The following is a 26,943-nucleotide window of genomic DNA, read 5'->3' as shown; positions in this document are numbered from 1 at the left end:
CTTGTAAGAAAATTAGCTAAACTGCAGCTTTGAGTTGTGTGTGAAATACTCGGTCAGAAAAAGTCAATAATCCATTTGTACAAACTACATACAAGCTAATAACAGGAGCATCGTGCCTGGACAATTGGTGGCTCTGCCTTCAGCTGTCTAAGCCCATAACTCTGGAATTCACTACGTAAACTGCTCAACTCACAACCTAATTTCCTCCTTAAAGCCTGCTTCTTTGAGCAAGCCTTTCCTCATCTATCTTGTTGTCTTCTTATCTGACTTGGAATGAAGTTTTGTTTGAGAAACTCCTAAGAAACAGCTTGGTCTTATTGTCTTCTTAAATGACTTGGTATTAAGTTTTGTTTGAGAATGGTGGCACAGTGCTTAACACTGCTGCCTCACAATGTCAGGGACCCATGTTCGATTCCGACCTCGGGTGATTGTCTGTCCGTGTCTGCGGGGGGTTCCTCCGGGTGCTTCAGTTTCCTCCCACATTCCAAAGATGTGCAGGTTAGGTGGATTGGCTATGGTAAATTGCCCCGCAGTGTCCAAAGGTTAGGTGGGGTTACAGAGATAGGGCAGGGATTGGGTATGTGTAGGATGGTGTTTCAAATGGTTGGTGTTCACTCGATGGGCCGAATGGTTTCCTTCTGCAGTGTAGGGATTCTATGAACACTCCTGAGAAACAGCTTGGAGCATTTAATTAGGTTAAAGGTGCTATATGTGTGCATTACTACATAGATACAGTTTTCCTTTTGTCATGAATCTCCCAGTGCAGAGAGTTTAGGTACAAGCTGGCAAGGGCTGAGCACTAGAGATCTCAATGTGCACAAAAGGTCGTTGTTAGATTAACAAAATAAAGCCATGCAGCTTACCAACACAGAACATTTCTCACTGCTTCAAACAACTAAAATAATTGTAACACATTGCAGGTTGATGTCGGATCTTGCATGTGGGAAAAAGACCCCTTTCTGTGAGACTGTTGGGTCTGAATAACAAAAGAGAATGGTTTTGACAAGACCAAAAGTTTAACCAAGACTGGGACTCTTCTGTAACAGAATAAAAATGAGAAAAGACCAATGAGTCTTTTGTCTTCTCTCATTAGGGTCTAGTCATAAAGACTATTCTCAAGCAATGTAATATCCATGATGTGGAGATGCCGGCGTTGGACTGGGGTGAGCACAGTAAGAAGTCTTACAGCACCAGGTTAAAGTCCAACAGGTTTGGTTCAAACACTAGCTTTCGGAGCACTGCTCCTTCCTCAGGTGAAAGAAGAGGTATGTTCCAGAAACATATATATAGACAAATTCAAAGATGCCAGACAATGCTTAGAATGCGAGCATTAGCAGATAATTAAGTGTTTACATATCCAGAGATAGGGGTAACCCCAGGTTAAAGAGGTGTGAATTGTATCAAGCCAGGACAGTTGGTAGGATTTCGCAGGCCAGATGGTGGTGGTGGTGGTGGTGGTGGTGGGGGGGGGGGGGGGGGGGGGGGGGGGGGGGGTGTGTGTGAATGTAATGCGATATGAATCCCAGGTCCCGGTTGAGGCCGCACTCATGTGTGCGGAACTTGGCTATAAGCTTCTGCTCGGCGATTCTGCGTTGTCGCGTGTCCTGAAGGCCGCCTTGGAGAACGCTTACCCAGAGATCAGAGGCTGAATGCCCTTGACTGCTGAAGTGTTCCCCGACTGGAAGGGAATATTCCTGCCTGGTGATTGTCGCGCGATGTCCATTCATTCGTTGTCGCAGCGTCTGCATGGTCTCTCCAATGTACCACGCTTCGGGACATCCTTTCCTGCAGCGTATGAGACAGACAACGTTGGCCGAGTCGCACGAGTATGTACCGCGTACCTGGTGGGTGGTGTTCTCACGTGTAATGGTGGTATTCATGTCGATGATCTGGCACGTCTTGCATAGATTGCCATGGCAGGGTTGTGCGGTGTTGTGGTCACTGTTCTGAAGGCTGGGTAGTTTGCTGCAAACAATGGTTTGTTTGAGGTTGCGCGGTTGTTTGAAGGCAAGTAATGGGAGTGTGGGGATGACCTTGGCAAGATGTTCATCTTCATCGATGACGTGTTGAAGGCTGCGAAGAAGATGTCGTAGTTTCTCTGCTCCGGGAAAGTACTGGACGACGAAGGGTACTCTGTCGGTTGTGTCCCGTGTTTGTCTTCTGAGGAGGTCGGTGCGGTTTTTTGCTGTGGCGCGTTGGAACTGTCGATCGATGAGACGAGCACCATATCCCGTTCATACGAGGGCATCTTTCAGTGTCTGTAGATGTCTGTTACGCTCCTCCTCGTCTGAGCAGATCCTGTGTATACAGAGAGCTTGTCCATAGGGGGTGGCTTCTTTAATGTGTTTAGGGTGGAAGCTGGAGAAGTGGAGCATCATGAGATTATCCGTGGGCTTGCGGTAAAGCGAAGTGCTGAGGTGACCGTCCTTGATGGAGATGAGTGTGTACAAGAATGCAACTGATTTTGAAGAGTAGTCCATGATGAGTCTGAAGGTGGGATGGAACTTATTGATGTCATCGTGTAGTCGTTTCAGTGATTCTTTGCCTTGGGTCCAAAGGAAAAAAATGTCATCGATGTATCTGGTGTATAACGTTGGTTGAAGGTCCTGTGCGGTGAGGAGGTCTTGTTCAAACTTGTGCATGAAGATGTTGGCATATTGAGGTGCGAATTTGGTCCCCATCGCTGCTCCGTGTGTCTGGATGAAGAACTTGTTATCGAAGGTGAAGACGTTGTGATCAAGAATGAAGCGGATGAGTTGCAGAATTGCGTCTGGAGATTGGCAGTTGTCGGTGTTGAGTACTGAGGCTGTTGCAGCAATGCCGTCGTCATGGGGGATGCTGGTGTAGAGACGTCCATTGTGACGAGGAATGTTCCCGGTTCAACTGGTCCATGGGTGCTGAGTTTCTGTAGGAAGTCCGTCGTATCGTGACAGAAGCTGGGCGTACCTTGTACGATGGGTTTCAAGATGCCCTCGATGTAGCCAGAGAGGTTCTCACACAGGGTCCCATTGCCTGAAACGATAGGACGGCCTGGTGTGTTGGCCTTGTGTATTTTTGGGAGACAGTAGAGATCTCCAATGCGGGGAGTACGTGGGATGAGAGCACTGAAGGTCTGGATCCAAGGTCTTGATCAGTCTGTTGAGTTGGCGAATGTGTTCCTTGGTCGGATCTGCAGGTAACTGCCTGTAGTGTTGCTGGTTGTTGAGTTGTCGGTATACTTCTTTGCAGTAGTCCGTTCTGTTCAGTATGACTGTGGCCCCTCCTTTGCTGGTTTGATGACGATGTTGCGGTTGGTCTCGAGAGCACCTTCCGCACCCTCTGCTTCTCTTCTTGACCGGGTCATTCAGCAACACGAACCAACCCTTGACAGTGACCGGTCCAGCCATCGCTGAAATCGAGTAAGTCTTACTTCAACACTCGCTATGAGATAGGCGCTCCTAGCTGCCAATCTGTACCAACTTCGAATCCCGCAGGCTCAGAACCCGAACGAAAGACCATTCGTTTCCGACCTGGTAGGCCAGTTCCGAGTCAAGTATTGACCTGTTAGTCGTAGAAGTAGCTTAGACGTAGAATTTATGCATGAGTAGTGATTACTGTGTATAATAAATGTGCTTTGATTTAAATCTTACTAAGTGGTGTATTGGATTATTGATCATTCCTCGGACTTGAACCACGTGGCGGTATCAGGAAGATACCTGGCGACTCAAGAGCAAAGGTGATAAAACAGAGCAATTAAACTGAGGCAAAAGTTAGCAACAGTGGGGTAGGGATTATTTATTTATTTACCAAAACCTTCCTATACGAGATTAAATTAATAGGGACCATGAGAGAATGGTATCTGTCCTGGCATTTTCTGTTTCCTTCTTGGGGAGACGCTGGTAGCAATAGTGTCAAAATGTTTCTAAGTTTACCTGTCCATGTTGGACAGAGTTTCACGCAGAAACTTATTTGCTCATGATATGTTCTCATGATGAGTGCCGAAGGGAAGAAAGCAGAGAAATTGGAAAAATTAACCAGTTTCAAGAATATTACAGTTGCTTCTGTATAAGCTACACCACATTTGAAACTTCCTTTCTCCCTCAGAATAAAATATTAATAATTTATATGGATTGCAACCCAAGCTTAATTTTTGTGCTTTAAAAGTCACAGCTTTTATTGCAATAAATATGGTTCTACAAAGAACTGCTTGTGATATTAGAGATACAATTCAGTACATTCTCTTCTTCTCCCCAGCCCTTGACTATCAGCGATTGAAAAGGAGTGGTGGTTAAACGAGGATCAGGGGAAACTGAATAACTCTTAAAAATGATTGGCATAAAGGAGACACAGTGGTGTCTGTAACAAACATATGCCAAAATTTACCTTTTTCTTCCTCCATTAAATTCTGTTGAAGCCTGAAAAGTGCATAAGATGAAGGATAATTTTGTATAAATGTATGTAGTTTTGCACTTATTTATTAAACACAATACATGGAATTCAACACTCACTTTTATAAGTCTGCCTGATTATCTTCTAATGCAAAGTACAATGCCATGTGCTTCAGCTTTAGAGAAAGAGGTGAGATTTTATCTGTCACAAATATTTGATGGAACCTTTTGCTAAAGAACAAAAAGCTGATCATGCTGTGCGTGGTAACTTTTTTTAAAAAGCTGCATCTGTGGAGTTGTTTTTTTTAAAGTATAACTTCTAAATCATTAGTGTTATTGGCTTGCGTTAGGAAGGGGTTGGTAGCCCTCTCTAGAGTAACGCTCTGCCTATTTGTGCTGGCTGAATTCAAATAGCTCACTTTAGACAACAATAAGAATGGGGTAGGAAGAAAAGCAGTCTCCATCAGCTGAGCCATTGCATTACTCCTTCCATGAGAGGATTGCACGGTGGCACAGTGGTTAGCACTGCTGCATCATGGCACCGAGGAACCGGGTTCGATCCCAGCCCCAGGTCACTGTCCGTGTGGAGTTTGCTCATTCTCCCAGTGTCTGTGTGGGTCTCGCCCCCACAACCCAAAGATATGCAGGTTAGGTGGATTGGCCATGCTAAATTGCCCCTTAATTGGAAATTTAAGAAGAAAATCCTTACATGAGGACGTTGAGACCAGATTGACCAAGAGTCACGACCCAACCTTTCTGGCATCTTTCTAAAATAACCATTCTTCATGTGAATGTCTGGACCTGCGCGAGCATGATCCTGTTCTTGCCCAATAGTCACATAGGTACAATTTGTAGCAGGTGACATGAGAAGTGGTACCCTTGGCTGATTTTGATTCAAACCCTAGTCTAGGGACATTGAGACTATTGTATTATCCAACTGTTATCTCAGCACGAGCTATGAATCAAAAGTTCTTAATGATATAGCACTGCAGGAGGTTGTTCTTTCACTCACCAACCCGAGTAGGGAGCCATGAGCTGCTTAAAATTTGTATTTTAATCTTTTACCAAAAATATTAATACACAGCAAGTCCCAAGGATGTCCTTATTGATCAAATTATTAAGTCCCACTTAGTCTTTTAAATCAAGCACAGCAATTGCATACCTGTATCTTGAGGACTATGCTCATTCGACCCTTAAAACTGGTGATATACGAACTTGGTTTAATCTGTAGTGTGCTCTCTCCTGGATCAAAAAGAGCTATGTTTTTTTGAAATATGCTCATAATCTAGTTTAACAGCCCAATATAATGAGAGAAGGAACACATTAAACCAAGGCTCTTCCAGCTTATACTCATGATTCAATTAGCCATTGGAGACTTAGAGGTTTTAAAAGAAAAATGTTTCAGCATCCTGGCCAAGAACCATCTCTCAATCAAAACTGCCAAAAACAAATCAACTGGTCATGCATCTCGCTACTGTTTGTGGGATATTGTTGATAAACAGTGCTAGGTTTGCCAAACAGTAACATTCTGTGAAGCGCTTGGAAACATTTCAGCATATTTGGATCACAGAGGACATCCAGTGACGGTGATGTGCTGAGTTGATGCAAATCAGATGGCTCTCCTCTTAACCAGAACCAAATTGGCACTTTTAGGCGAATTTTGCCCGAAAATCTGAAGGCAAAGTAACCTCAACGGAGAAAAGAAAACAATCACAAAAAATGCCAGCAAATGGGAGATCAAGGGGCCAAAGGGACAGCAGAAGTGGCAGAAAGGGCCACGAGCAGCAGGCAGAAGAGCCAGCAAGGGGGCCCTGGCCACCCAGGAGAGAGGGAGACCATCGACCCAACTATCAGCCTCTCTCCTCCCCCCACCATCCCCCATCATCTGAAGACGGATAGAAGACCTTCCTCATAAAGGAGTTGGCCGCCACGAAAGAGGCCAGGATCGAAATCCAGGTGGCGGTGATGGAGACGATGGTCACCATGCAAAAGACAATCGGCGGGTTGGGGAAGACAGTGGAAGCGCAGGAGAGGATGATCCACGGCCTGGAGAGAGCCTCGATGGACAAGAGCGACATGACTGTCGCTCTGGAAGCAGACGTTAAAAGGTTGGTGGCGGCCCAAGAGAGCTTAAAGGGGAAAGTCGACAGAATATTCGGATTGTGGGCCTGTCAGAAGGCATTGAGGGTAGAGACCCAACAGGCTACAATGCCCAAATGCTGGGCAACCTAGCCGGGAGAGACAGCTTCCCCAACCCCCAAGAACTCGACAGGGCACACAGGTCGCTCAGGCCGAAACCCAAGGCAGGGGAGCAGCCGAGAGCGATCATCGCAAATCTGCACCGATATCAGGATCGGGAGAGGATCCTGCGGTGGGCAAGACAGACTAGAGCGAGCACATGGGAAAGGCATAAAATCCAAATTTACCAAGAATTGGGACAGATGTGGCAAAATGCATGGCTGTGTTTAACCAAGCAAAGTCGGCCCTACACAAAAATGAGGTGCGATCTGGTATGCAGTTCCCAGCCAGGCTCTGGGTCATGCACCAGAACAAAGAGCACTAGTTCAATACCCCGGTGGAGGCAAACAAAGTTGTGCACACAAACGGTCTGGACAAGGAACAGGTGGAGTAGTGATGAAGGCTGATCAGAGCAGGGTCGCTAAAGAAATAAAGACTCATTGGACAGTTATCATGTTTGCGCGGGACTGTACTACTTCGTTCTGATCAAAAAGACTGGGTCACAGGAGAGAGCGAGGGCAGGTGAGGGTACAGGCAGGGAAAGTGGACAGTCAGCGGGCAGAAGCTAGGGGCTAGATCAGCCCCGGGAGGAGAGCAGGGATAGCTCGCATGGGAAGACAAACAGCAAGGGAACGCCTGGCCTGGGGACGTGGGAGGGAGTGAGGGAAAGGAACACATAGGGAACAGGAGGGGAAAAAATAGTTGGCTCCCAGATTGGCTTCGGCAGGTAGGGAACGGGCTGAGGAAACAAGATGGTGCCACAAGCAGCCACTTCGGAGGGTCCCTGGGCAGAGGAAGACCCCGGAGTGCAGGGGCATACCCAAGTGGTGTACACATAAGAGGTGTGGTTTAGCACAGTAGGCTAAGACAGCTGGCTTGTAATGCAGAACAAGGCTAACAGCGCGGGTTCAATTCCTGAACAGGCGCCGGAATGCGGCGACCAGGGGCTTTTCACAGTAACTTAATTGAAACCTACTTGTGACAATAAGCGATTATTATTATTGTGTGTCCCCTGGACAAAGGGAAACCCTGGGATGCAGGGGGCATCCACCAGGTAAGTATGGTTGATCCCGCAGAATGGGGGACAGAAACCCCCATCAGGATTATCACCTGGAATGTCAGGGGACTTAATAGTCCAGTGAGAAGATCCAGTGTTTTCGCCTACTTAAGAAGTCTGAAAGCCAACATAATCTTCCTGCAGAAGGCATACCTGAGGGAGAAGGACCGACTGTGGATAACAAAAAGCTGGGTGGGACAGATGTACCATTCATGCTATGGGACGAGCGCTAGGGGAGTAGCCATACTGATTAGTAAGAGGTCGAGGTTTACAGCGACAAAGACCAAGGGGGACGGTATAACATGGTCAGCAGTGTCCTGGATGGGGCACCGGTAGTTCTGGTAAATGTGTACGCGCCCAACTGGGACGACACAGACTTTATAAAGAAGACCAGGGGCAGCACGGTAGCACAGTGGTTAGCATGATGGCTTCACAGCGCCAGGGTCCCAGGTTCGATTCCGCCGTCACTGACTGTGCGGAGTCTGCACGTTCACCCTGTGTCTGCGTGGGTTTCCTCCGGGTGCTCCGGTTTCCTCCCACAGTCCCAAGATGTGCAGGTTAGGTGGATTAGCCATGCTAAATTGCCCTTAGGTCAGATGGGTTGCAGGGTTACGGGGATAGGGTGGAGGTGTGGGCTTAAGTAGGGTGCTCTTTCCAAGGCCCGGTGCAGACTCGATGGGCCAAATGGCCTCCTTCTGCACTGTAATATTCTTTGATTCTCTCGGACCCACAATACGGCCTGAAAGCAATTATGCAGCTTGTGGAAGAGTTCGGAGCCTTCTCGGGCTACAAACTGCACCTGTTCAAGAGCGGTGAACCCGAATGGGGGAGGGACAGAGCTGGAGGGACTACCATTCAAACAAGCCCAGATGGGATGCACTCCCACTTTCCCTGGCAGGGAGAGTGCAGCCAATCAAAATGAATGTACTTCCGAGGTTCCTCTTCCTGTTTCGATACATACTGATCTTCATCCCCAAGGCTTTTTCCATAGTACAGACAAAATTATCATGGCATTTGTATGGGGGTGGGGGGGGGGGGGGGGGGGGGGGGGGCGCGGCTCGGGGGGGGGGGGTAAGAACCCAAGGATCCCTAAATCAACACTGAAAAGGAGGAAAAATATGAGCGGTCTAGCCCGGCCGAATCTACACGACTACCACCATGGAATGGGTGAGGTTTGAGGAGTCCTCCTGCAAGGGAACAACCCTCCGGGCCCTTGTCACTGCAGCGCTCCTATCCCCCCCCACCCCCGACGAAATACACATCCCGCCTAAAGACATGGAACCAAATGAGATCTAACTGAGAAGTCCCCCATGGCACCCATCTGCGGAAACCACAAATTCCCACCAGACACGCTCAACGCCACGTTTATAAAATGCAGACAGGGGGGGGCTTGCAGTAAGGGACTTTTACATAGGGACTAGCGACGTTGGGTGAACTGACGAAAGACTCGGAACTACCGACAGGACTGTCTTCAGGGCATCGGAATAGGCAGAGCTACATATGGGGAAGAGGGCCACGCCCTTGCTTTTGCTTCCTTAATTGCACGCAGGAGAATGCTGCTGGATTGGTGATCAGCAGCACCACCCATAGCTGCAGACTGGCTGGCAGATCTGGCAGAATTTCTCCACCTGGAGAAGATTAAGTACACCATCCGAGGGGCGGACGAGGGCTTCCACAAAGTGTGGGAGCCATTCTTCGGCCTGTTCCAAGACCTGTTCGAGGCTAACAGCGGCTAGGGAAAGAGGGGGAGAGTGAACAAGAACGCATACAATGAGGAGTACAAAGGGGGAAGGGGGGAGGAGATGAGGAGGGAACGCAAGGGAGCCACAGAGAGAAACATGGGGAAAAGGGAGGGGGGGGGGGGCAAGAGTGGGGAAGCCTACCCCCCCCCCCCCCCCCCCCCCCCCTGAACCCAAAAGGTCCACAACAAAAGCCGCAGAAAAGAAGACAGAAGCTCAGCAGTAGGACATCCAGGGCAGAATAGGGGGCTACCAACGAGGGGGACAGGAAGAATGTATGCTAAGAGATATGTATGTAAATAAGAAACTGTACAACATGTAAAGATCAGATACACCATCTGTTAAAAGTATCATTCTGTAAAATTGAAAAACGGCAATAAAAACATTTTTTTAAAAAAAGAAATGATTTTGGCAGTAAGGACCAAAATTTTGAATCGATCTGGGTGGAAATAAAAAACAAGGGAAAAAACTCCTTGGTAGGAGTAATTTACAAGCTCCTGAGCAGTACTTTCAAAGTAAGGCATAGCATAAACCAAGAAATAACAAGACCTTGTGAGAAGGGCACAAATGTAATCATGGGTGATTTTAATATGCATATTGATTGGATTAATCAAATTGGCAAGCGTAGCCTTGAGGGGGATTTTGTATGGTATATGAGGGATGGTTTCTTATAACAGTATGTTATGGCGCCAACCAAGGAGCATGCTATTTTAGATTTATTATGTAATAAAGAAGGGTTGATAGTCTTGTCGTTAAGGATTCTCTTGGAAGAGGGATCACAGCATGCTAGAATTTCAAATTGAACGAAAGAAGACAGCATGCTGTACTAGAGTTTTAGCGTTGGGTACAGGCCTGAGGAAAGAGTTGGCCCAAGCAGAGGAACAATGGCGGATGTTCAGGGAGATACAAAATACCTCTCAATTAAAGTATATTCCTGAGAGGAAGTGGAAGAGGATTTGTAAAAGGGAGAAAAACATTCCATGTCTAAACAAGGAAGTCAAGGAAGACATAAAGACAAAAACTTGGGCATACCATACTGCAAAAACTAGTGGTAAACTGGAGGATTGAGAGAACTTTAAGGTTCAGCAAAAGACCAGTAAAAATAAAATCAAAAGAAAATGAACTACAAAAGGAAACTAGCAGAAAACATAAATACTGATACCAAAAGCTTCTAAGAACAAAGAAGAACAAAGAAAAATTACAGCACAGGAACAGGTCCTTCAGCCTTCCAAGTCTGCGCCGATCCAGATCCTCTATCTAAAACTGTCGCCTATTTTCTAAGGATCTGTATCCCTCTGCTCCCTGCCCATTCACGTATCTGTCTAGATACCTCTTAAATGACGCTATCGTGCCTGCCTCTACCACCTCCACCGGCAATGCGTTCCAGGCACCCACCACCCTCTGCGTAAAAAAATGTCCACGCATATCTTCCTTAAACCTTTCCCCTCTCACCTTGAACTTGTGACCCCGAGTAATTAAGTCCCCCACTCTGGGGAAAAAGCTTCTTGCTATCCACGCTGTCTATACCTCTCATGATTTTGTAGACCTTAATGAGGTCCCCTCTCAACCTCCGTCTTTCTAATGAAAATAATCCTAATCTACTCAACCTCTCTTCATAGCTAGCGCCCTCCATACCAGGCACCATCCTGGTGGACCTCCTCTGCACCGTCTCCAAAGCATCCACATTCTTTTGGCAATGTGGCGACCAGAACTGTACGCAGTATTCCAAATGTGGCCGAACCAAAGTCTTATACAACTGTAACATGACCTGCCAACTCTTGTACTCAATACTCCTTCCGATGAAGGAAAGCATGCCGTATGCCTTCTTGACCACTCTATCGACCTGCGCAGCCACCTTCAGGGTACAATGGACCTGAACACCCAGATCTTTCTGTACATCAATTTTCCCCAGGGCTTTTTCGTTTACCGTATTGTTCGTTCTTGAAGTGGATCTTCCAAAATGCATCACCTCGCATTTGCCCGGATTGAACTCCATCTGCTATTTCTCCGCCCAACTCTCCAATCTATCTATATTCTGCTGTATTCTCTGACAGTCCCCTTCACTGTCTGCTACTCCACCAATCTTAGTGTCATCTGAAAACTTGCTAATCAGACCACCTATACCGTCCTCCAGATCATTTATGTATATCACAAACAACAGTGGTCCCAGCACGGATCCCTGTGGAACACCACTGGTCACAGTTCTCCATTTTGAGAAACTCCCTTCCACTACTATTCTGTCTTCTGTTGCCCAGCCAGTTCTTTATCCATCGAGCTAGTACACGCTGGACCCCATGAGACTTCACTTTCTCCATCAGCCTACCATGGGGAACCTTATCAAATGCTTTACTGAAGTCCATGTATATGACATCTACAGCCCTTCCCTCATCAATCAACTTTGTCACTTCCTCAAAGAATTCTATTAAGTTGTTAAGAAATGACCTTCCCTGCAAAAAACCATGTTGCCTATCACTGATAAGCCCATTTTCTTCCAAATGGGAATAGATCCTATCCCCCAGTATCTTCTCCAGCAGCTTCCCTACCACTGACGTCAGGCTCACCGGTCTATAATTACCTGGATTATCCCTGCTACCCTTCTTAAACAAGGGGACAACATTAGCAATTCTCCAGTCCTCCGGTACCTCACCTGTGTTCAAGGATGCTGCAAAGATATCTGTTAAGGCCTCAGCTATTTCCTCTCTCACTTCCCTCAGTAACCTGGGATAGATCTCATCCGAACCTGAGGACTTGTCCACCTTAATGCCTTTTAGAAGACCCAACACATCCTCCCTCCTTATGCCGACTTGACCTAGAGTAATCAAACACCTATCCCTAACCTCAACATCTGTCATGTCCCTCTCCTCAGTGAATACCGATGCAAAGTACTCGTTAAGAATCTCACCCATTTTCTCTGACTCCATGCATAACGTACCTCCTTTGTCCTTGAGTGGGCCAACCCTTTCTCTAGTTACCCTCTTGCTCCTTATATATGAATAAAAGGCTTTGGGATTTTCCTTAACCCTGTTTGCTAAAGATATTTCATGACCCCTTTTAGTCCTCTTGATTCCTCGTTTCAGATTGTCCTGCATTCCCGATATTCTTCCAAAGCTTTGCCTGTCTTCAGTCGCCTAGACCTCATGTATGCTTCCTTTTTCCTCTTAGCTAGTCTCACAATTTCACCTGTCATCCATGGTTCCCTAATCTTGCCATTTCTATCACTCATTTTCACAGGGACATGTCTGTCCTGCACTCTAATCAACCTCTCTTTAAAAGCCTCCCACATATCAAATGTGGATTTACCTTCAAACAGCTGCTCCCAATCCACATTCCCCAGCTCCTGCTGAATTTTGGTATAGTTGGCATTCCCCCAATTTAGCACTCTTCCTCTTTTAAAAAATATTTTTTTATTGACGTCGTCACAAAATATCAACAACAAAATGAAAAAGGAACCCAATAGAATTAAATACAAAACAAAATAAAACAACCCCCGTGCCCCTCTCCCCCCTATACATAAATAATAAATTCACACCCCTAATTGACACATAGCGTACCGTGCGTGGCAGCAGCAGTGGGAATTCCACCACTTGCCGCCTGGCAAACGCCCTTACCTGTAGATACCTAAAAGTGTTCTCCGGGGGGAGCCCATACTTCTCCTCCAGCTCACCCAGGCTCGCGACCTTCCCATCCACAAACAGGTCCCCCAATCTTCTTATCTCTGCCCTCCCCGAAAACCCTCCATCTCTTCTCCCTGGGACAAACCGGTGGTTCCCCCATATTGGGGTCCATACCGAGGCCCCCACTTCCACCCTGTGCCGCCTCCACTGCCCCCAGATTTTGAGGGTAGCCACCACCACCGGGCTCGTGGTATACCTCATTGGAGGGAGTGGCAGCGGCGCCGTTGCCAGCTCCTCCAGACTCGTACTCTCACAAGACGCCGTCTCCAGCCTCTTCCATGCAGCCCCCTCCATCACCCACTTGTGCACCATCGCCACATTGGCGGCCCAGTAGTACCCACAGAGCTTGGGCAGTGCCAGTCCCCCCATCCCTTCTCCGCTCCAGGAATACCCTTCTCACCCTCGGAATCCCTCGCGCCCATACAAACCCCGTTATGCTCCTGTTGACCCGCCTAAAGAAGGCCTTCGGGATAAGAATGGGGAGGCACTGGGACAGGAACAAAAACCTTGGTGCACCGTCATCTTAACTGACAGCACCCTACCCGCCAGGGACAGCGGCAATGCGTCCAACCTCTTAAACTTCTCCTCCATTTGCTCCACTAGCCTCATGAAATTAAGTCTATGCAGGGCCCCCCAGCTCCTGGCCACGTGGACCCCCAAATACCTGAAGCTCCTCTCCGCCCTTTTTAGTGGGAGCTCGCCAATCCCCCTCTCCTGGTCCCCTGGTGAACCACGAACAACTCGCTCTTCCCCATGTTGAGCTTGTACCCCGAGAAATCCCTAAACTCCCTGAGGATCCTCATTACCTCCGGCATTCCCCCCACCGGGTCCGCCACATATAGCAGCAAGTCGTCCCCATAGAGCGACACCCTATGCTCCTCCCCACCCCGCACCAGCCCCCTCCAGTTCCTCGACTCCCTCAGTGCCATAGCCAGGGGTTCAATCGCCAGTGCGAAGAGCGGGGGGGGGGGGACACCCCTGCCTCGTCCCTCGATGCAACTGAAAGTACTCAGACCTCCTCTTGCTCGTGGCCACACTCGCCATCGGGACCTCGTACAACAGCCTATCCCACCTGACGAACACCTCCCCAAACCCGAACCTCTTCAGCACCTCCCACAAGTACCCCCACTCTATCCTATTGAAGGCCTTCTCAGCGACCATCGCCACCACTATCTCCGCCTCCCCCTCCCCAGCATCAGAATAACGTTCAGGAGCCTCCGCACATTGGCGTTCAACTGCCTCCCCTTCACGAACCTCGTCTGGTCTTCGTGGATGACCTGCGGCACACAATCCTCAATTCACATGGCTAAGACCTTCGCCAGCACCTTGGCATCTACGTTTAACAACAAAATCGGCCTGTAAGACCCACACAGCAGGGGATCCTTGTCCAGATTCAGGATCAAGGAGATCATTGCCCAGGACATCGTCGGGGGCAAAGCCCCCCCCCTCCCTTGCCTCATTGAAGGTCATAACCAGCAACGGGCCCAACAGGTCCACATATTTTTTGTAGAATTCGACCAGGAAACCATCCGGCCCCGGTGCATGCTCCCTATCCCTTTGGCCAGCTCCTCCAGCCAAATCGGGGCCCCTAATCCCGCCGCCAGTCCCTTCTCCACCTTCGGGAACCTCAATTGGTCCAGAAAACGGCCCATCCCTCCCTCCTCCAGTGGGGGCTCGGACGGATACAGTTCCTCATAAAAGTCCCTGAAGACCCCATTGATGCCAACCCCACTCCGCACCACACTCCCTTCCCTATCCTTAACTTCCCCCGATCTCCCTAGCTGCGTCCCGCTTCCAAAGCTGATGCGCCAGCATCCGACTTGCCTTTTCCCCATATTCATAAATGGGCCTTCCTCCACTGCGCCTCTGCCTTCCTGGTGGTCAACAGGTCGAATTCGGCCTGGAGGCTACTCCTCTCCCTCAACAGTCCCTCCTCGGGCACCTCCGCATGCCTCCTGGCTACCCTCACCATCTCCCCCACCAGCCTCGCCCTCTGCTCTCTCCTCTCCTTGTGGGCCCTAATGGAGATCAGCTCTCCCCTAACCATTGCCTTCAGCGCCTCCCAGACCATCCCCACTCGGACCTCCCCGTTATCGTTGGCCTCCAGGTATCTCTCTATGCTTCCTCGGACCTGCTCACTCACCTCCTCGTCCACCAACAGCCCCACTTCCAAGCACCAGAACGGGCGCTGGTCCCTCTCCTCCCCCAGCTCTAGGTCTACCCAATGCGGGGCGTGATCCGAAATGGCTATCGCCGAGTACTCGGTATCCTCTACTCTCGCTAGTAGCGCCCTGCTCATAATAAAAAAGTCGACCCGGGAATAGGCCTCATGAACATGAGAAGAATGAAAATTCCCTAGCCCCCGGCCTTGCAAATCTCCAAATGTCCACCCCTCCCATCTGGTCCATAAACCCCCTCAGCAGTTTAGCCGCTGCCGGCTTCCTACCCGCCCTAGACCTGGAGTGGTCCAGTGCCGGATCCAACACCGTGTTAAAGTCCCCCCCCCATTATCAGGCCCCCCACTTCCAAGTTCGGGAACCGACCCAACATGCGCCGCATAAAACCCGCATCGTCCCAGTTCGGGGCGTACACGTTGACCAGCACCACCCTCTCCCCTTGCAGCTTCCCACTTACCATTACATACCTGCCACCATTGTCTGTCACAATGCTCGACGCCTCGAACGACACCCTCTTTCCCACCAAGATCGCCACCCCCTGATTTTTGGCATCCAGCCCCGAATGAAATACCTGACCTGCCCACCCCTTCCTCAATTTTACCTGGTCTGCCACCTTCAGGTGTGTCTCCTGGAGCATGACCACATCCGCCTTCAGCCCCTTCAGGTGTGCGAACACCCGGGCCCGCTTGACCGGCCCGTGCAGTCCCCTTACATTCCAGGTTATCAGCCAGATCAGGGGGCTACCCGCCCCCCCTCCCCCGCCGACAAGCCATAACGTCTCCTCGGCCAGCCACGCGCCCGCACCCCACGCCCGGCCCGTTCCCCACGGCTGCAGACCCCTGTCCCAACCCCCTCTACTCGCTCCAGCTCCCCCTTGACCATACCCGCAGCAACCCGGTTTCTCCCCGCCCCCCCCCAAAGCTAGGACCCGTCCTAGCTGCCTTGCTCCCCCCATTGCACTCCCGCAAGTCAGCTGACTCCTGCTGACCCCGGCCACTCCCGCATATCCTTCGACTCCTCCCATTGTGGGACATCCCCTCCTCCTCCATTACCCAGCAGCAGGCTCTCCGCCTCCCCCTTCCATCCCAAGCACGGGAAACAACCCTCCTTCCCCGCCCTGGCCCCGCCCCCTCCAGCCTTCAGCGCGGGAAAAAGCCAGTGCTTTCCACCTGCCAGGCCCCACCACCTCTGACGCAGCTCCTTTTACAGGCCCAGTCCCCTCACCCCCGACTCGGGCCTCCCCCTCCCCGCAGGGCCCCATCCCCCTACCGGCCATCCACCCCTACTCCATTTACTTGCCCCCCTCCAAGAGCCCACCCGACAGACCTGACCAAAACAGTGCCCAACCCACCCTAACCACCCACACCGAATGAAAAAGAAACAAGAGCAAAAAACCCCCCCTCAAAATGTAACACACCAACAGCAATCCCCGACCACCCATCCCGACCCTCAGTTTGTGTCCAGCTTCTCGGCCTGAACAAAGGCCCACGCCACCTCCGGGGACTCAAAATAATGGTGCCTGTCCTTGTAGGTGACCCACAGTCGCGCCGGCTGCAGCATGCCAAACTTCACCCCCTTCCTGTGCAGCACCACCTTCGCCCGATTGTACCCGGCCCTCTTCTTCGCCACCTCCGCGCTCCAGTCCTGATATATTTGAACCTCCGCGTTCTCCCACCTGCTGCTCCTTTCTTTCTTGGCCCATCTGAGCACGCATTCCCGATCAGCGAACCGATGAAACTGCACCAGCACTGCCCGCGGTGGCTCGTTAGCCTTGGGCCTCCTTGCCAGCACTCTATGGGCCCCTTCCAGCTCCAGGGGACCCTGGAAGGAACCTGCTCCCATCAGCAAGTTTAACATGGTGACCACATAGGCCCCCACGTCCGACCCCTCCAGCCCCTCCGGGAGGCCCAGGATCCGCAGATTCTTCCGCCTCGACCAATTCTCCATCTCCTCGAACCGTTCCTGCCATTTCTTGTGGAGCGCCTCGTGCGCCTCCACCTTTACTGCTAGGCCCAAGATCTCGTCCTTGTTATCGGAGATCTTTTGTCGGACCTCGCGGATCGCCACCCCTTGGGCCGTCTGGGTCTCCAGCAGCTTATCGATAGAAGCCTTCATCGGCAGCAGTAGGTCCGCTTTGAGCTCCCTGAAGCAACGCTGGATAACCTCCTGCTGCTCCTGCGCCCCCTGCATCCACGCTGCCTGGTCCCCGCCCGCCGCCATCTTGCTTTTCTTCCCTCGCACTTTCTTTGGGTTCATCACCACTTTTTTTTTTTATAAATATTTTATTGAAAATTTTTGGTCAACCAACACAGTACATTGTGCATCCTTTACACAATATTATAACAACACAAATAACAATGACCTATTTTATAAACAAAAATGAATAAATAATAAATAACAAAAATGAAAACTAACCCTAATTGGCAACTGCCTTATCACAAGTAACACTCTCCAAAAATATAATTTAACAGTCCAATATATAATTATCTGTCGCAACGACCTATACATATTATACAGTATATATTAACAACCCTGAGAGTCCTTCTGGTTCCTCCTCCCCCCCCCGCCCCCCGATCCTGGGCCGCTGCTGCTGCCTTCTTTTTTCCATTCCATCTATCTTTCTGCGAGGTATTCGACGAATGGTTGCCACCGCCTGGTGAACCCTTGAGCCGACCCCCTTAGAACGAACTTAATCCGCTCTAGCTTTATAAACCCTGCCATGTCATTTATCCAGGTCTCCACCCCCGGGGGCTTGGCTTCTTTCCACATTAACAATATCCTGCGCCGGGCTACTAGGGTCGCAAAGGCCAAAACATCGGCCTCTCTCGCCTCCTGCACTCCCGGCTCTTGTGCAACCCCAAATATAGCCAAGCCCCAGCTTGGTTCAACCCGGACCCCCACTACTTTTGAAAGCACCTTTGTCACCCCCATCCAAAACCCCTGTAGTGCCGGGCATGACCAAAACATATGGGTATGATTCGCTGGGCTTCTCGAGCACCTCGCACACCTATCCTCCACCCCAAAAAATTTACTGAGCCGTGCTCCAGTCATATGCGCCCTGTGTAATACCTTAAACTGAATCAGGCTTAGCCTGGCACACGAGGACGACGAGTTTACCCTGCTTAGGGCATCTGCCCACAGCCCCTCCTCGATCTCCTCCCCCAGCTCTTCTTCCCATTTCCCTTTTAGTTCATCTACCATAGTCTCCCCTTCGTCCCTCATTTCCCTATATATATCTGACACCTTACCATCCCCCACCCATGTCTTTGAGATCACTCTGTCCTGCACCTCTTGTGTCGGGAGCTGCGGGAATTCCCTCACCTGTTGCCTCGCAAAAGCCCTCAGTTGCATATACCTGAATGCATTCCCTTGGGGCAACCCATATTTCTCGGTCAGCGCTCCCAGACTCGCGAACTTCCCATCCACAAACAGATCTTTCAGTTGCGTTATTCCTGCTCTTTGCCACATTCCATATCCCCCATCCATTCCCCCCGGGGCAAACCTATGGTTGTTTCTTATCGGGGACCCCCCCAAGGCTCCAGTCTTTCCCCTATGCCGTCTCCACTGTTCCCAAATCTTCAGTGTAGCCACCACCACCGGGCTTGTGGTGTAGTTCCTCGGTGAGAACGGCAATGGGGCTGTCACCATAGCCTGTAGGCTAGTCCCCCTACAGGACGCCCTCTCTAATCTTTTCCACGCCGCTCCCTCCTCCTCTCCCATCCACTTACTCACCATTGAAATATTAGCAGCCCAATAATGCTCACTTAGGCTCGGTAGTGCCAGCCCCCCCCTATCCCTGCTACGCTGTAAGAATCCCTTCCTCACTCTCGGGGTCTTCCCGGCCCACACAAAATCCATGATGCTCTTTTATAAAAAGCCTTCGTGATCACCACCGGGAGGCACTGAAACACAAAGAGGAATCTCGGGAGGACCACCATCTTAACCGCCTGCACCCTCCCTGCCAGTGACAGGGATACCATATCCCATCTCTTGAAATCCTCCTCCATTTGTTCCACCAACCGCGTTAAATTTAACCTATGCAATGTGCCCCAATTCTTGGCTATCTGGATCCCCAGGTAACGAAAGTCCCTTGTTACCTTCCTCAACGGTAGGTCCTCTATTTCTCTACTCTGCTCCCCTGGATGCACCACAAACAACTCACTTTTCCCCATGTTCAATTTATACCCTGAAAAATCCCCAAACTCCCCAAGTATCCGCATTATTTCTGGCATCCCCTCCGCCGGGTCTGCCACGTATAGTAGCAAATCGTCCGCATACAAAGATACCCGGTGTTCTTCTCCTCCTCTAAGTACTCCCCTCCACTTCTTGGAACCCCTCAACGCTATCGCCAGGGGCTCAATCGCCAGTGCAAACAATAATGGGGACAGAGGGCATCCCTGCCTTGTCCCTCTATGGAGCCGAAAATATGCAGATCCCCGTCCATTCGTGACCACGCTCGCCATCGGGGCCCTATACAACAGCTGCACCCATCTAACATACCCCTCTCCAAAACCAAATCTCCTCAACACCTCCCACAAATAATCCCACTCCACTCTATCAAATGCTTTCTCGGCATCCATCGCCACTACTATCTCCGTTTCCCCCTCTGGTGGGGCCATCATCATTACCCCTAACAGCCTCCGTATATTCGTGTTCAGCTGTCTCCCCTTCACAAATCCACTTTGGTCCTCGTGGACCACCCCCGGGACACATTCCTCTATTCTCATTGCCATTACCTTGGCCAGGATCTTGGCATCTACATTTAGGAGGGAAATAGGTCTATAGGACCCGCATTGTAGCGGGTCCTTTTCCTTCTTTAAGAGAAGTGATATCGTTGCTTCAGACATAGTCGGGGGCAGTTGTCCCCTTTCCTTTGCCTCATTAAAGGTCCTCGTCAATACCGGGGCGAGCAAGTCCACATATTTTCTATAGAATTCGACTGGGAATCCATCCGGTCCTGGGGCCTTTCCCGCCTGCATGCTCCTAATTCCTTTCACCACTTCTTCTACCTCGATCTGTGCTCCCAGTCCCACCCTTTCCTGCTCTTCCACCTTGGGAAATTCCAGCCGATCCAAGAAGCCCATCATTCTCGCCCTCCCATCCGGGGGTTGAGCTTCATATAATTTTTTATAAAATGTCTTGAACACTCCATTCACTCTCTCCGCTCCCCGCTCCATCTCTCCTTCCTCATCCCTCACTCCCCCTATTTCCCTCGCTGCTCCCCTTTTCCTCAATTGGTGTGCCAGCAACCTGCTCGCCTTCTCCCCATATTCGTACTGTACACCCTGTGCCTTCCTCCATTGTGCCTCTGTAGTGCCCGTAGTCAGCAAGTCAAATTCTACATGTAGCCTTTGCCTTTCCCTGTACAGTCCCTCCTCCGGTGCTTCCGCATATTGTCTGTCCACCCTCAGAAGTTCTTGCAGCAACCGCTCCCGTTCCTTACTCTCCTGCTTCCCTTTATGTGCCCTTATTGATATCAGCTCCCCTCTAACCACCGCCTTCAGCGCCTCCCAGACCACTCCCACCTGGACCTCCCCATTATCATTGAGTTCCAAGTACTTTTCAATACACCCCCTCACCCTTAGACACACCCCCTCATCTGCCATTAGTCCCATGTCCACTCTCCAGGGTGGGCACCCTCCTGTTTCCTCCCCTATCTCCCAGTCTCCACGCACACACGGGGAGGATGTGCAGACTCCGCACAGACAGTGACCCAAGCCGGAATCAAACCTGGGACCCTGGAGCTGTGAAGCAATTGTGCTATCTACAATGCTACCATGCAAAATAGAACGGCAAATTATCTAAATGGAAAGCAGATTCAAAATGCATCTGGGCAGAGGGATCTGGGTGTCTTTGTTCATGAATCGCAGAAAGTCGGTATGCAGGTACAAAATGTAATTAAAAAGGTAAATGCAACAGGAGCATTTATTGCAATAGAACTGGAGTAGAAAAGCGAAGAAGTGTTGTTGCAATTGTATAGGGTGTTGGTGAGACCACATCTGGAGTACTGTCCCCAGTTTTGATCTCCTTATTTGAGGAAGGTTGTAGTGGCATTGGAGGCAGCTCAGAGGAGATTCACCAGATTGATTCCGGGGATGAAAGGGTTGATGTATGAGGAAAGATTAAACAGCCTGGGTTTATACTCGCTGGAGTTTAGAAGAATGAGAGGGGATCTGATCGAGGTCTATAAAATACTGAAAGGGATTGATAAAGTAAACGTGGATCAAATGTTCCCCCTTGTGGGGCAATCTAGAACGAATGATCATGGATATAGATTGAGAGGCGGTCGGTTTAGAACTGAGATGAAGAGGAACTACTCGCAGAGGTTGGCGAATTTGAGGAGTTCGCTGCCCCATGGTGCAGTGAAATCAGAGTCATTAAATGATTTCAAGAAGTAGATATATTTCTGGTTTAAAAAAACGTTTCAAAGGGATACGTGGAACAGGTAGAGAGGTGGATCTGAGACCAGGAAGAGATCAGCTATGATCTGACTGAATGGCGGAGCAACCTCGAAGGCTGAATTGCCTACCTTGGTTTCTAATTCTGATGTTACTATTCTTTTCATTACCGTTAAATTGACTGGTATTTAAATTCTCTGCGCATATTCTGCCCCCTTGTAGAAATATAGGGATTACATTTGCTATCTTCTGAAACTTCATCTTTTCGAACGAATATTAAATAGTAATACCTCTACTATCTCTTCCCTGGATTCCCTAAAACACATGGATGCAATGCACCCAGACAACAGCCTTTATCGCCTTTTAGTTTGATTTGTTTCTTCAATACACCTCTTCTTCATTTTAAATGGACTTATCTCATTGCTCATCACATCATTCAATGTCATATCGACCTGTTCTATCTCCATGATAAACAGTCACTGATGGGAAGATTATGGCATAGTGATAATATCATTGGACTAGTATTCCAGAGGCCCAGGCTCTGTTCTGGGGACATGGGTTCAATCCCATCATTGTGGCTAGTGGAATTTGAAATCAATTAATAAATCTAAAACTGGTCTCAGTAATGGTGACCATGAAACAATCATGATTGTCATAAATACCCATGTGGTTCACTATTATCCTTTAGTTGGAATGCAGACGAGTAAGTTCATTAGCTATACCTGCTAATAATATTTGAACAGTGCGCTACAGGTGTGTAGCAACTCGATTACTGTTCAGAGAGTGATTTAATTTCAGACCTCATGCCTTACTGTGTCATCACCATCCAAACTATGTGCATACTTTTGATCTTCTAATGTCTTTTAGTTGTCTTACTGATATCATTTAATAGCTTCCTGCTTCTTCATTATGCAGTTTGCCATCTTTCCCGCCTTCCTGTTTTTTCTTTTACAACCTGACAAAGGAGACAGTTTACTTTTCACTTCTAAAGATTAATATATGTGGCAAACAAGTTTTCTCTTCGGATGCTGTAATAATAGCTGTGCATTTGAACATCTTTAATTCCATCATTTGCAGATTTTCCTTTTACAAGCATCCATTTTATTATTTTTTAAAAATGTAGTATACATATTTCTCGTACTTTTCCCTTCTGATGTAGGAGTACAATAAAATGGAAAATAATGCTAGACTTTGCCGACATTTGATTAATTAGAAAAGCTAAACCTCTTCAAATACTTTCTTGTTGTTTAGATTGTACTAGTACGCACAAGAAAGGTCCAACTCAAGATACGGGAGCACAACCACCACTATTTGCATCATCATGGTAGCATTGATACACACCCCAGACTGCTATCAAATTCCACTCACGTTTCAGTGACTCCAGCGTTTTACTGGGACATGACAAACGTTGCGAAGGTGGGTTCTGTGTTCGCTGAAGACAGGCCAACATGATGGACGAGCTGCGTCTATTCCCGCAGTCAATGCCCTCAAATATTACACTGTTAAATAAAGAGAGAAAAATATAAGAACCAGATACTTTAGAAAAATAGAAAATGGTATTAATTGTGGAATTCAAATCACACTGATGCATAATTATTTGTGCAGGTAAGGCCTGCGGACTAACTAATTCCAACCACAAAATTCCTCAAAATCAAGAATTCCTATTAAATAGGTTATTCAGCCATATAAAGTAGCAATAGTATTCCCCATTCTTTTTGCTTGTAGATTAGCTTTAAATTTAATCAAGAACATTTATCTGGGGCTCCATAGCTTCAATAATCAATCCCAATCAGAAATAAATAATTTAACTTTGACATGATCGACTACACCATCCTCCTGCAACACCACTCTACTGTCATCCAGCTGGATAGAACTGGCCTGGTTCTATTCTTACTTATTCAATATAGCCAGAGATCACCTGCAATAGTTTTTCATCCTGATCTCGCGCCGTCACCACTGGTGTCTCCCAAGGATCTAGCCCTGGTCTCCTATTTCTTAACATGCCACCTCTTGGCAACATTATTTCAAAATGCAGCACCAGTTTCCAGATGTGTATATTGACAACATAAGGGAGATAACAGCACAGGTCAGTGAATTACTGAATTACACATTAGTTGGACACTTTGGTAGTACTTTCTCTATGTGCTTCATAGATAATCGGTTCATTTGTTCACATCATTGAAATTTTTGTTTATAGCATCATGTAACAATCTTTAGCAGAAAATATAATCAGTGACATTGGATTTCTGTATTGAAATCGCTCACAAACCAAATTAGTGAAACAATACATTTTCCAAACAAATAAGTGTTCTTGGGTGGTTGTTCTATGAATGGTTGCAGTGATTAGTTTGCCAAGATAGAGCCAATGAAAGCCTATGACAAAGGAGAGCAACATGGCTTGTGATCTGCTAGGTCCTAGGTCCAGAACCCAGGGCGATATGTTTATAAATTTATACAGGCCCTTCCAAAATTCGATGAGGTGGTGTTTTTTTTTTAGGGCTTTTCAGAATATAGCAACCCAAATGGGCGGCACATTAGCACAGTGGCTAGCACTGTTGCTTCACAGCGGCAGGGTCCCAGGTTCGATTCCCGCTTGGGTCACTGTCTGTGCGGAGTCTGCACGTTCTCCCCATTTCTGCGTGAGATTCCTCCGGGTGCTCCGGTTTCCCGCCACAACTCCCGAAAGACGTGCTTGTTAGGCGAATTGGACATTCTGAATTCTCCCGCTGTGTACCAAACAGATGCCGGAATGTGGCGACTAGGGGCATTTCACAGTAACTTCATTGCAGTGTTAATGTAAGCCTACCTGTGATAATAATAAAGATTATTATTATTAAATGGAGTGACCAAGAGCAAAGTGGACATTACCCATGCAGAGTAAACTGACGGGGCAGGCACAGGATGTTCATGCTTCCATGTCAGAGCAGGAGTCTAAGAATTACGATGCGATAAGGAAGCCTATTCTGGATGCATATGAATTAGTCCCCGAGGCATATAGGTAAAAGTTTTGGAGTTTAAGAAGACAGCTGGAGACAGACTTATGCAGAATTTGAAAGGGTTAAGCTGCATCATTTAAAAAATATATATATTTTTATTGGTGTTTGAAGGTACAGATACAGAAAAACAAAGAGCAAAGAAAAGTGCAGCACAGGAACAGGCCCTTCAGCATTCCAAGCCAGCGTCGACCACGCTGCCAGTCTAAACTAAAATCTTCTACACTTCCGGGGTCCGTATCCCTCGATTCCCATCCTATTCATATATTTGTCAAGATGCCCCCTTTTTAAAAAAATAATTTTTATTAAAGTTTTCACAAAATATCAACAACAAAATGTAACAGGAACCCAATAGATTTAAATACAAAACAAAACAAAATAATCCAGTGCCCCCCTCCCCCTAATACGTAAATAATATATTAACACCCGCCGAAATGGGATGAGAGAACTAGCTACGGTAGACTGGGAGCAAAGACTTTATGGTCAAACAGTTGAGGAACAGTGGAGAACATTCCAAGTGATTTTTCACAGTGCTCAGCAAAGGTTTATACCAACAAACAGGAAGCACGGTAAAAAGAGGGAAAATCGACCGTGGATATCTAAGGAAATAAGGGAGAGTATCAAATTGAAGGAAAAAACATACAAAGTAGCAAAGATCAGTAGGAGACTAGAGGACTGGGAAATCTTTAGGGGGCAATAGAAAGCTACTAAAAAAGCTATAAAGAAGAGTAAGATAGATTATGAGAGTAAACTTTCTCAGAATATAAAAACAGATAGTAAAAGTTTCTACAAATACATAAAACAAAAAAGAGTGGCTAAGGTAAATATTGGTCCTTTAGAGGATGAGAAGGGAGATTTAATAATGGGAGATGAGGAAATGGCTTAGGAACTGAACAGGTTTTTTGGGGTCGGTCTTCACAGTGGAAGACACAAATAACATGCCAGTGACTGATGGAAATGAGGCTATGACAGGTGAGGACCTTGAGAGGATTGTTATCACCAAGGAGGTAGTGATGGGCAAGCTAATGGGGCTAACGGTAGACAAGTCTCCTGGACCTGATGGAATGCATCCCAGAGTGCTAAAAGAGATGGCTAGGGAAATTGCAAATGCACTCGTGATAATTTACCAAAATTCACTAGACTCTGGGGTGGTCCCGGCGGATTGGAAATTAGCAAACGTGACACCACTGTTTAAAAAAGGAGGTCGGCAGAAAGCGGGTAATTATAGGCCAGTGAGCTTAACTTCGGTAGTAGGGAAGATGCTGGAATCTATCAAGGAAGAATGAGGCTACCGGGGCAGCACGGTAGCATTGTGGATAGCACAATCGCTTCACAGCTCCAGGGTCCCAGGTTCGATTCCCGGCTTGGGTCACTGTCTGTGCGGAGTCTGCACATCCTCCCCGTGTGCGCGTGGGTTTCCTCCGGGTGCTCCGGTTTCCTCCCACAGTCCAAAGATGTGCAGGTTAGGTGGATTGGCTGTGATAAATTGCCCTTAGTGTCCAAAATTGCTCTTAGTGTTGGGTGGGGTTACTGGGTTATGGGGATGGGGTGGAGATGTTGACCTTGGGTAAGGTGCTCTTTCCAAGAGCCGGTGCAGACTCGATGGGCCGAATGGCCTCCTTCTGCACTGTAAATTCTATGAAAGAAATAGCGAGGCATCTGGATGGAAATTGTCCCATTGGGCAGACAGCATGGGTTCATAAAGGGCAGGTCGTGCCTAACTAATTTAGTGGAATTTTTTGAGGACATTAACAGTGCCGTAGATAACGGGGAGCCAATGGATGTGGTATATCTGGATTTCCAGAAAGCCTTTGACAAGGTGCCACACAAAAGGTTGCTGCATAAGATAAAGATGCATGGCATTAAGGGGAAAGTAGTAGCATGGATAGAGGATTGGTTAATTAATAGAAAGCAAAGAGTGGGGATCAATGGGTGTTTCTCTGGTTGGCAATCAGTAGCTAGTGGTGTCCCTCAGGGATCAGTGTTGGGCCCACAATTGTTCACAATTTACATAGATGATTTGGAGTTGGGGACCAAGGGCAATGTGTCCAAGTTTGCAGACGACACTAAGATGAGTGGTAAAGCAAAAAGTGCAGAGGATACTGGAAGTCTGCAGAGGGATTTGGATAGGCTAAGTGCATGGGCTAGGGTCTGGCAGATGGAATACAATGTTGACAAATGTGAGGTTATCCATTTTGGTAGGAATAACAGCAAAAGGGATTATTATTTAAATGATAAAATATTAAAACATGCTGCTGTGCAGAGAGACCTGGGTGTGCTAGTGCATGAGTCGCAAAAAG

General features: G+C 48.2%; 1 protein-coding gene across 1 annotated transcript in view; it reads right to left on the bottom strand.

Moving 5' to 3' along the window:
* Positions 1 to 26,943, bottom strand: part of fam222aa (family with sequence similarity 222 member Aa) — a 624,697-nt gene that overhangs the window by 142,572 nt on the left and 455,182 nt on the right. Inside the window, exon 6 of the mRNA XM_072479809.1 lies at positions 23,019 to 23,149. Within this exon, the coding sequence (XP_072335910.1) occupies positions 23,019 to 23,149 (131 nt within the window). The remainder of the gene's footprint in view (positions 1 to 23,018; positions 23,150 to 26,943) is intronic.

Source organism: Scyliorhinus torazame, chromosome 1, assembly GCF_047496885.1.
Source record: "Scyliorhinus torazame isolate Kashiwa2021f chromosome 1, sScyTor2.1, whole genome shotgun sequence".
Lineage (NCBI taxonomy): Eukaryota > Metazoa > Chordata > Chondrichthyes > Carcharhiniformes > Scyliorhinidae > Scyliorhinus > Scyliorhinus torazame.
This window is presented reverse-complemented; position numbering and strand designations above follow the sequence as displayed.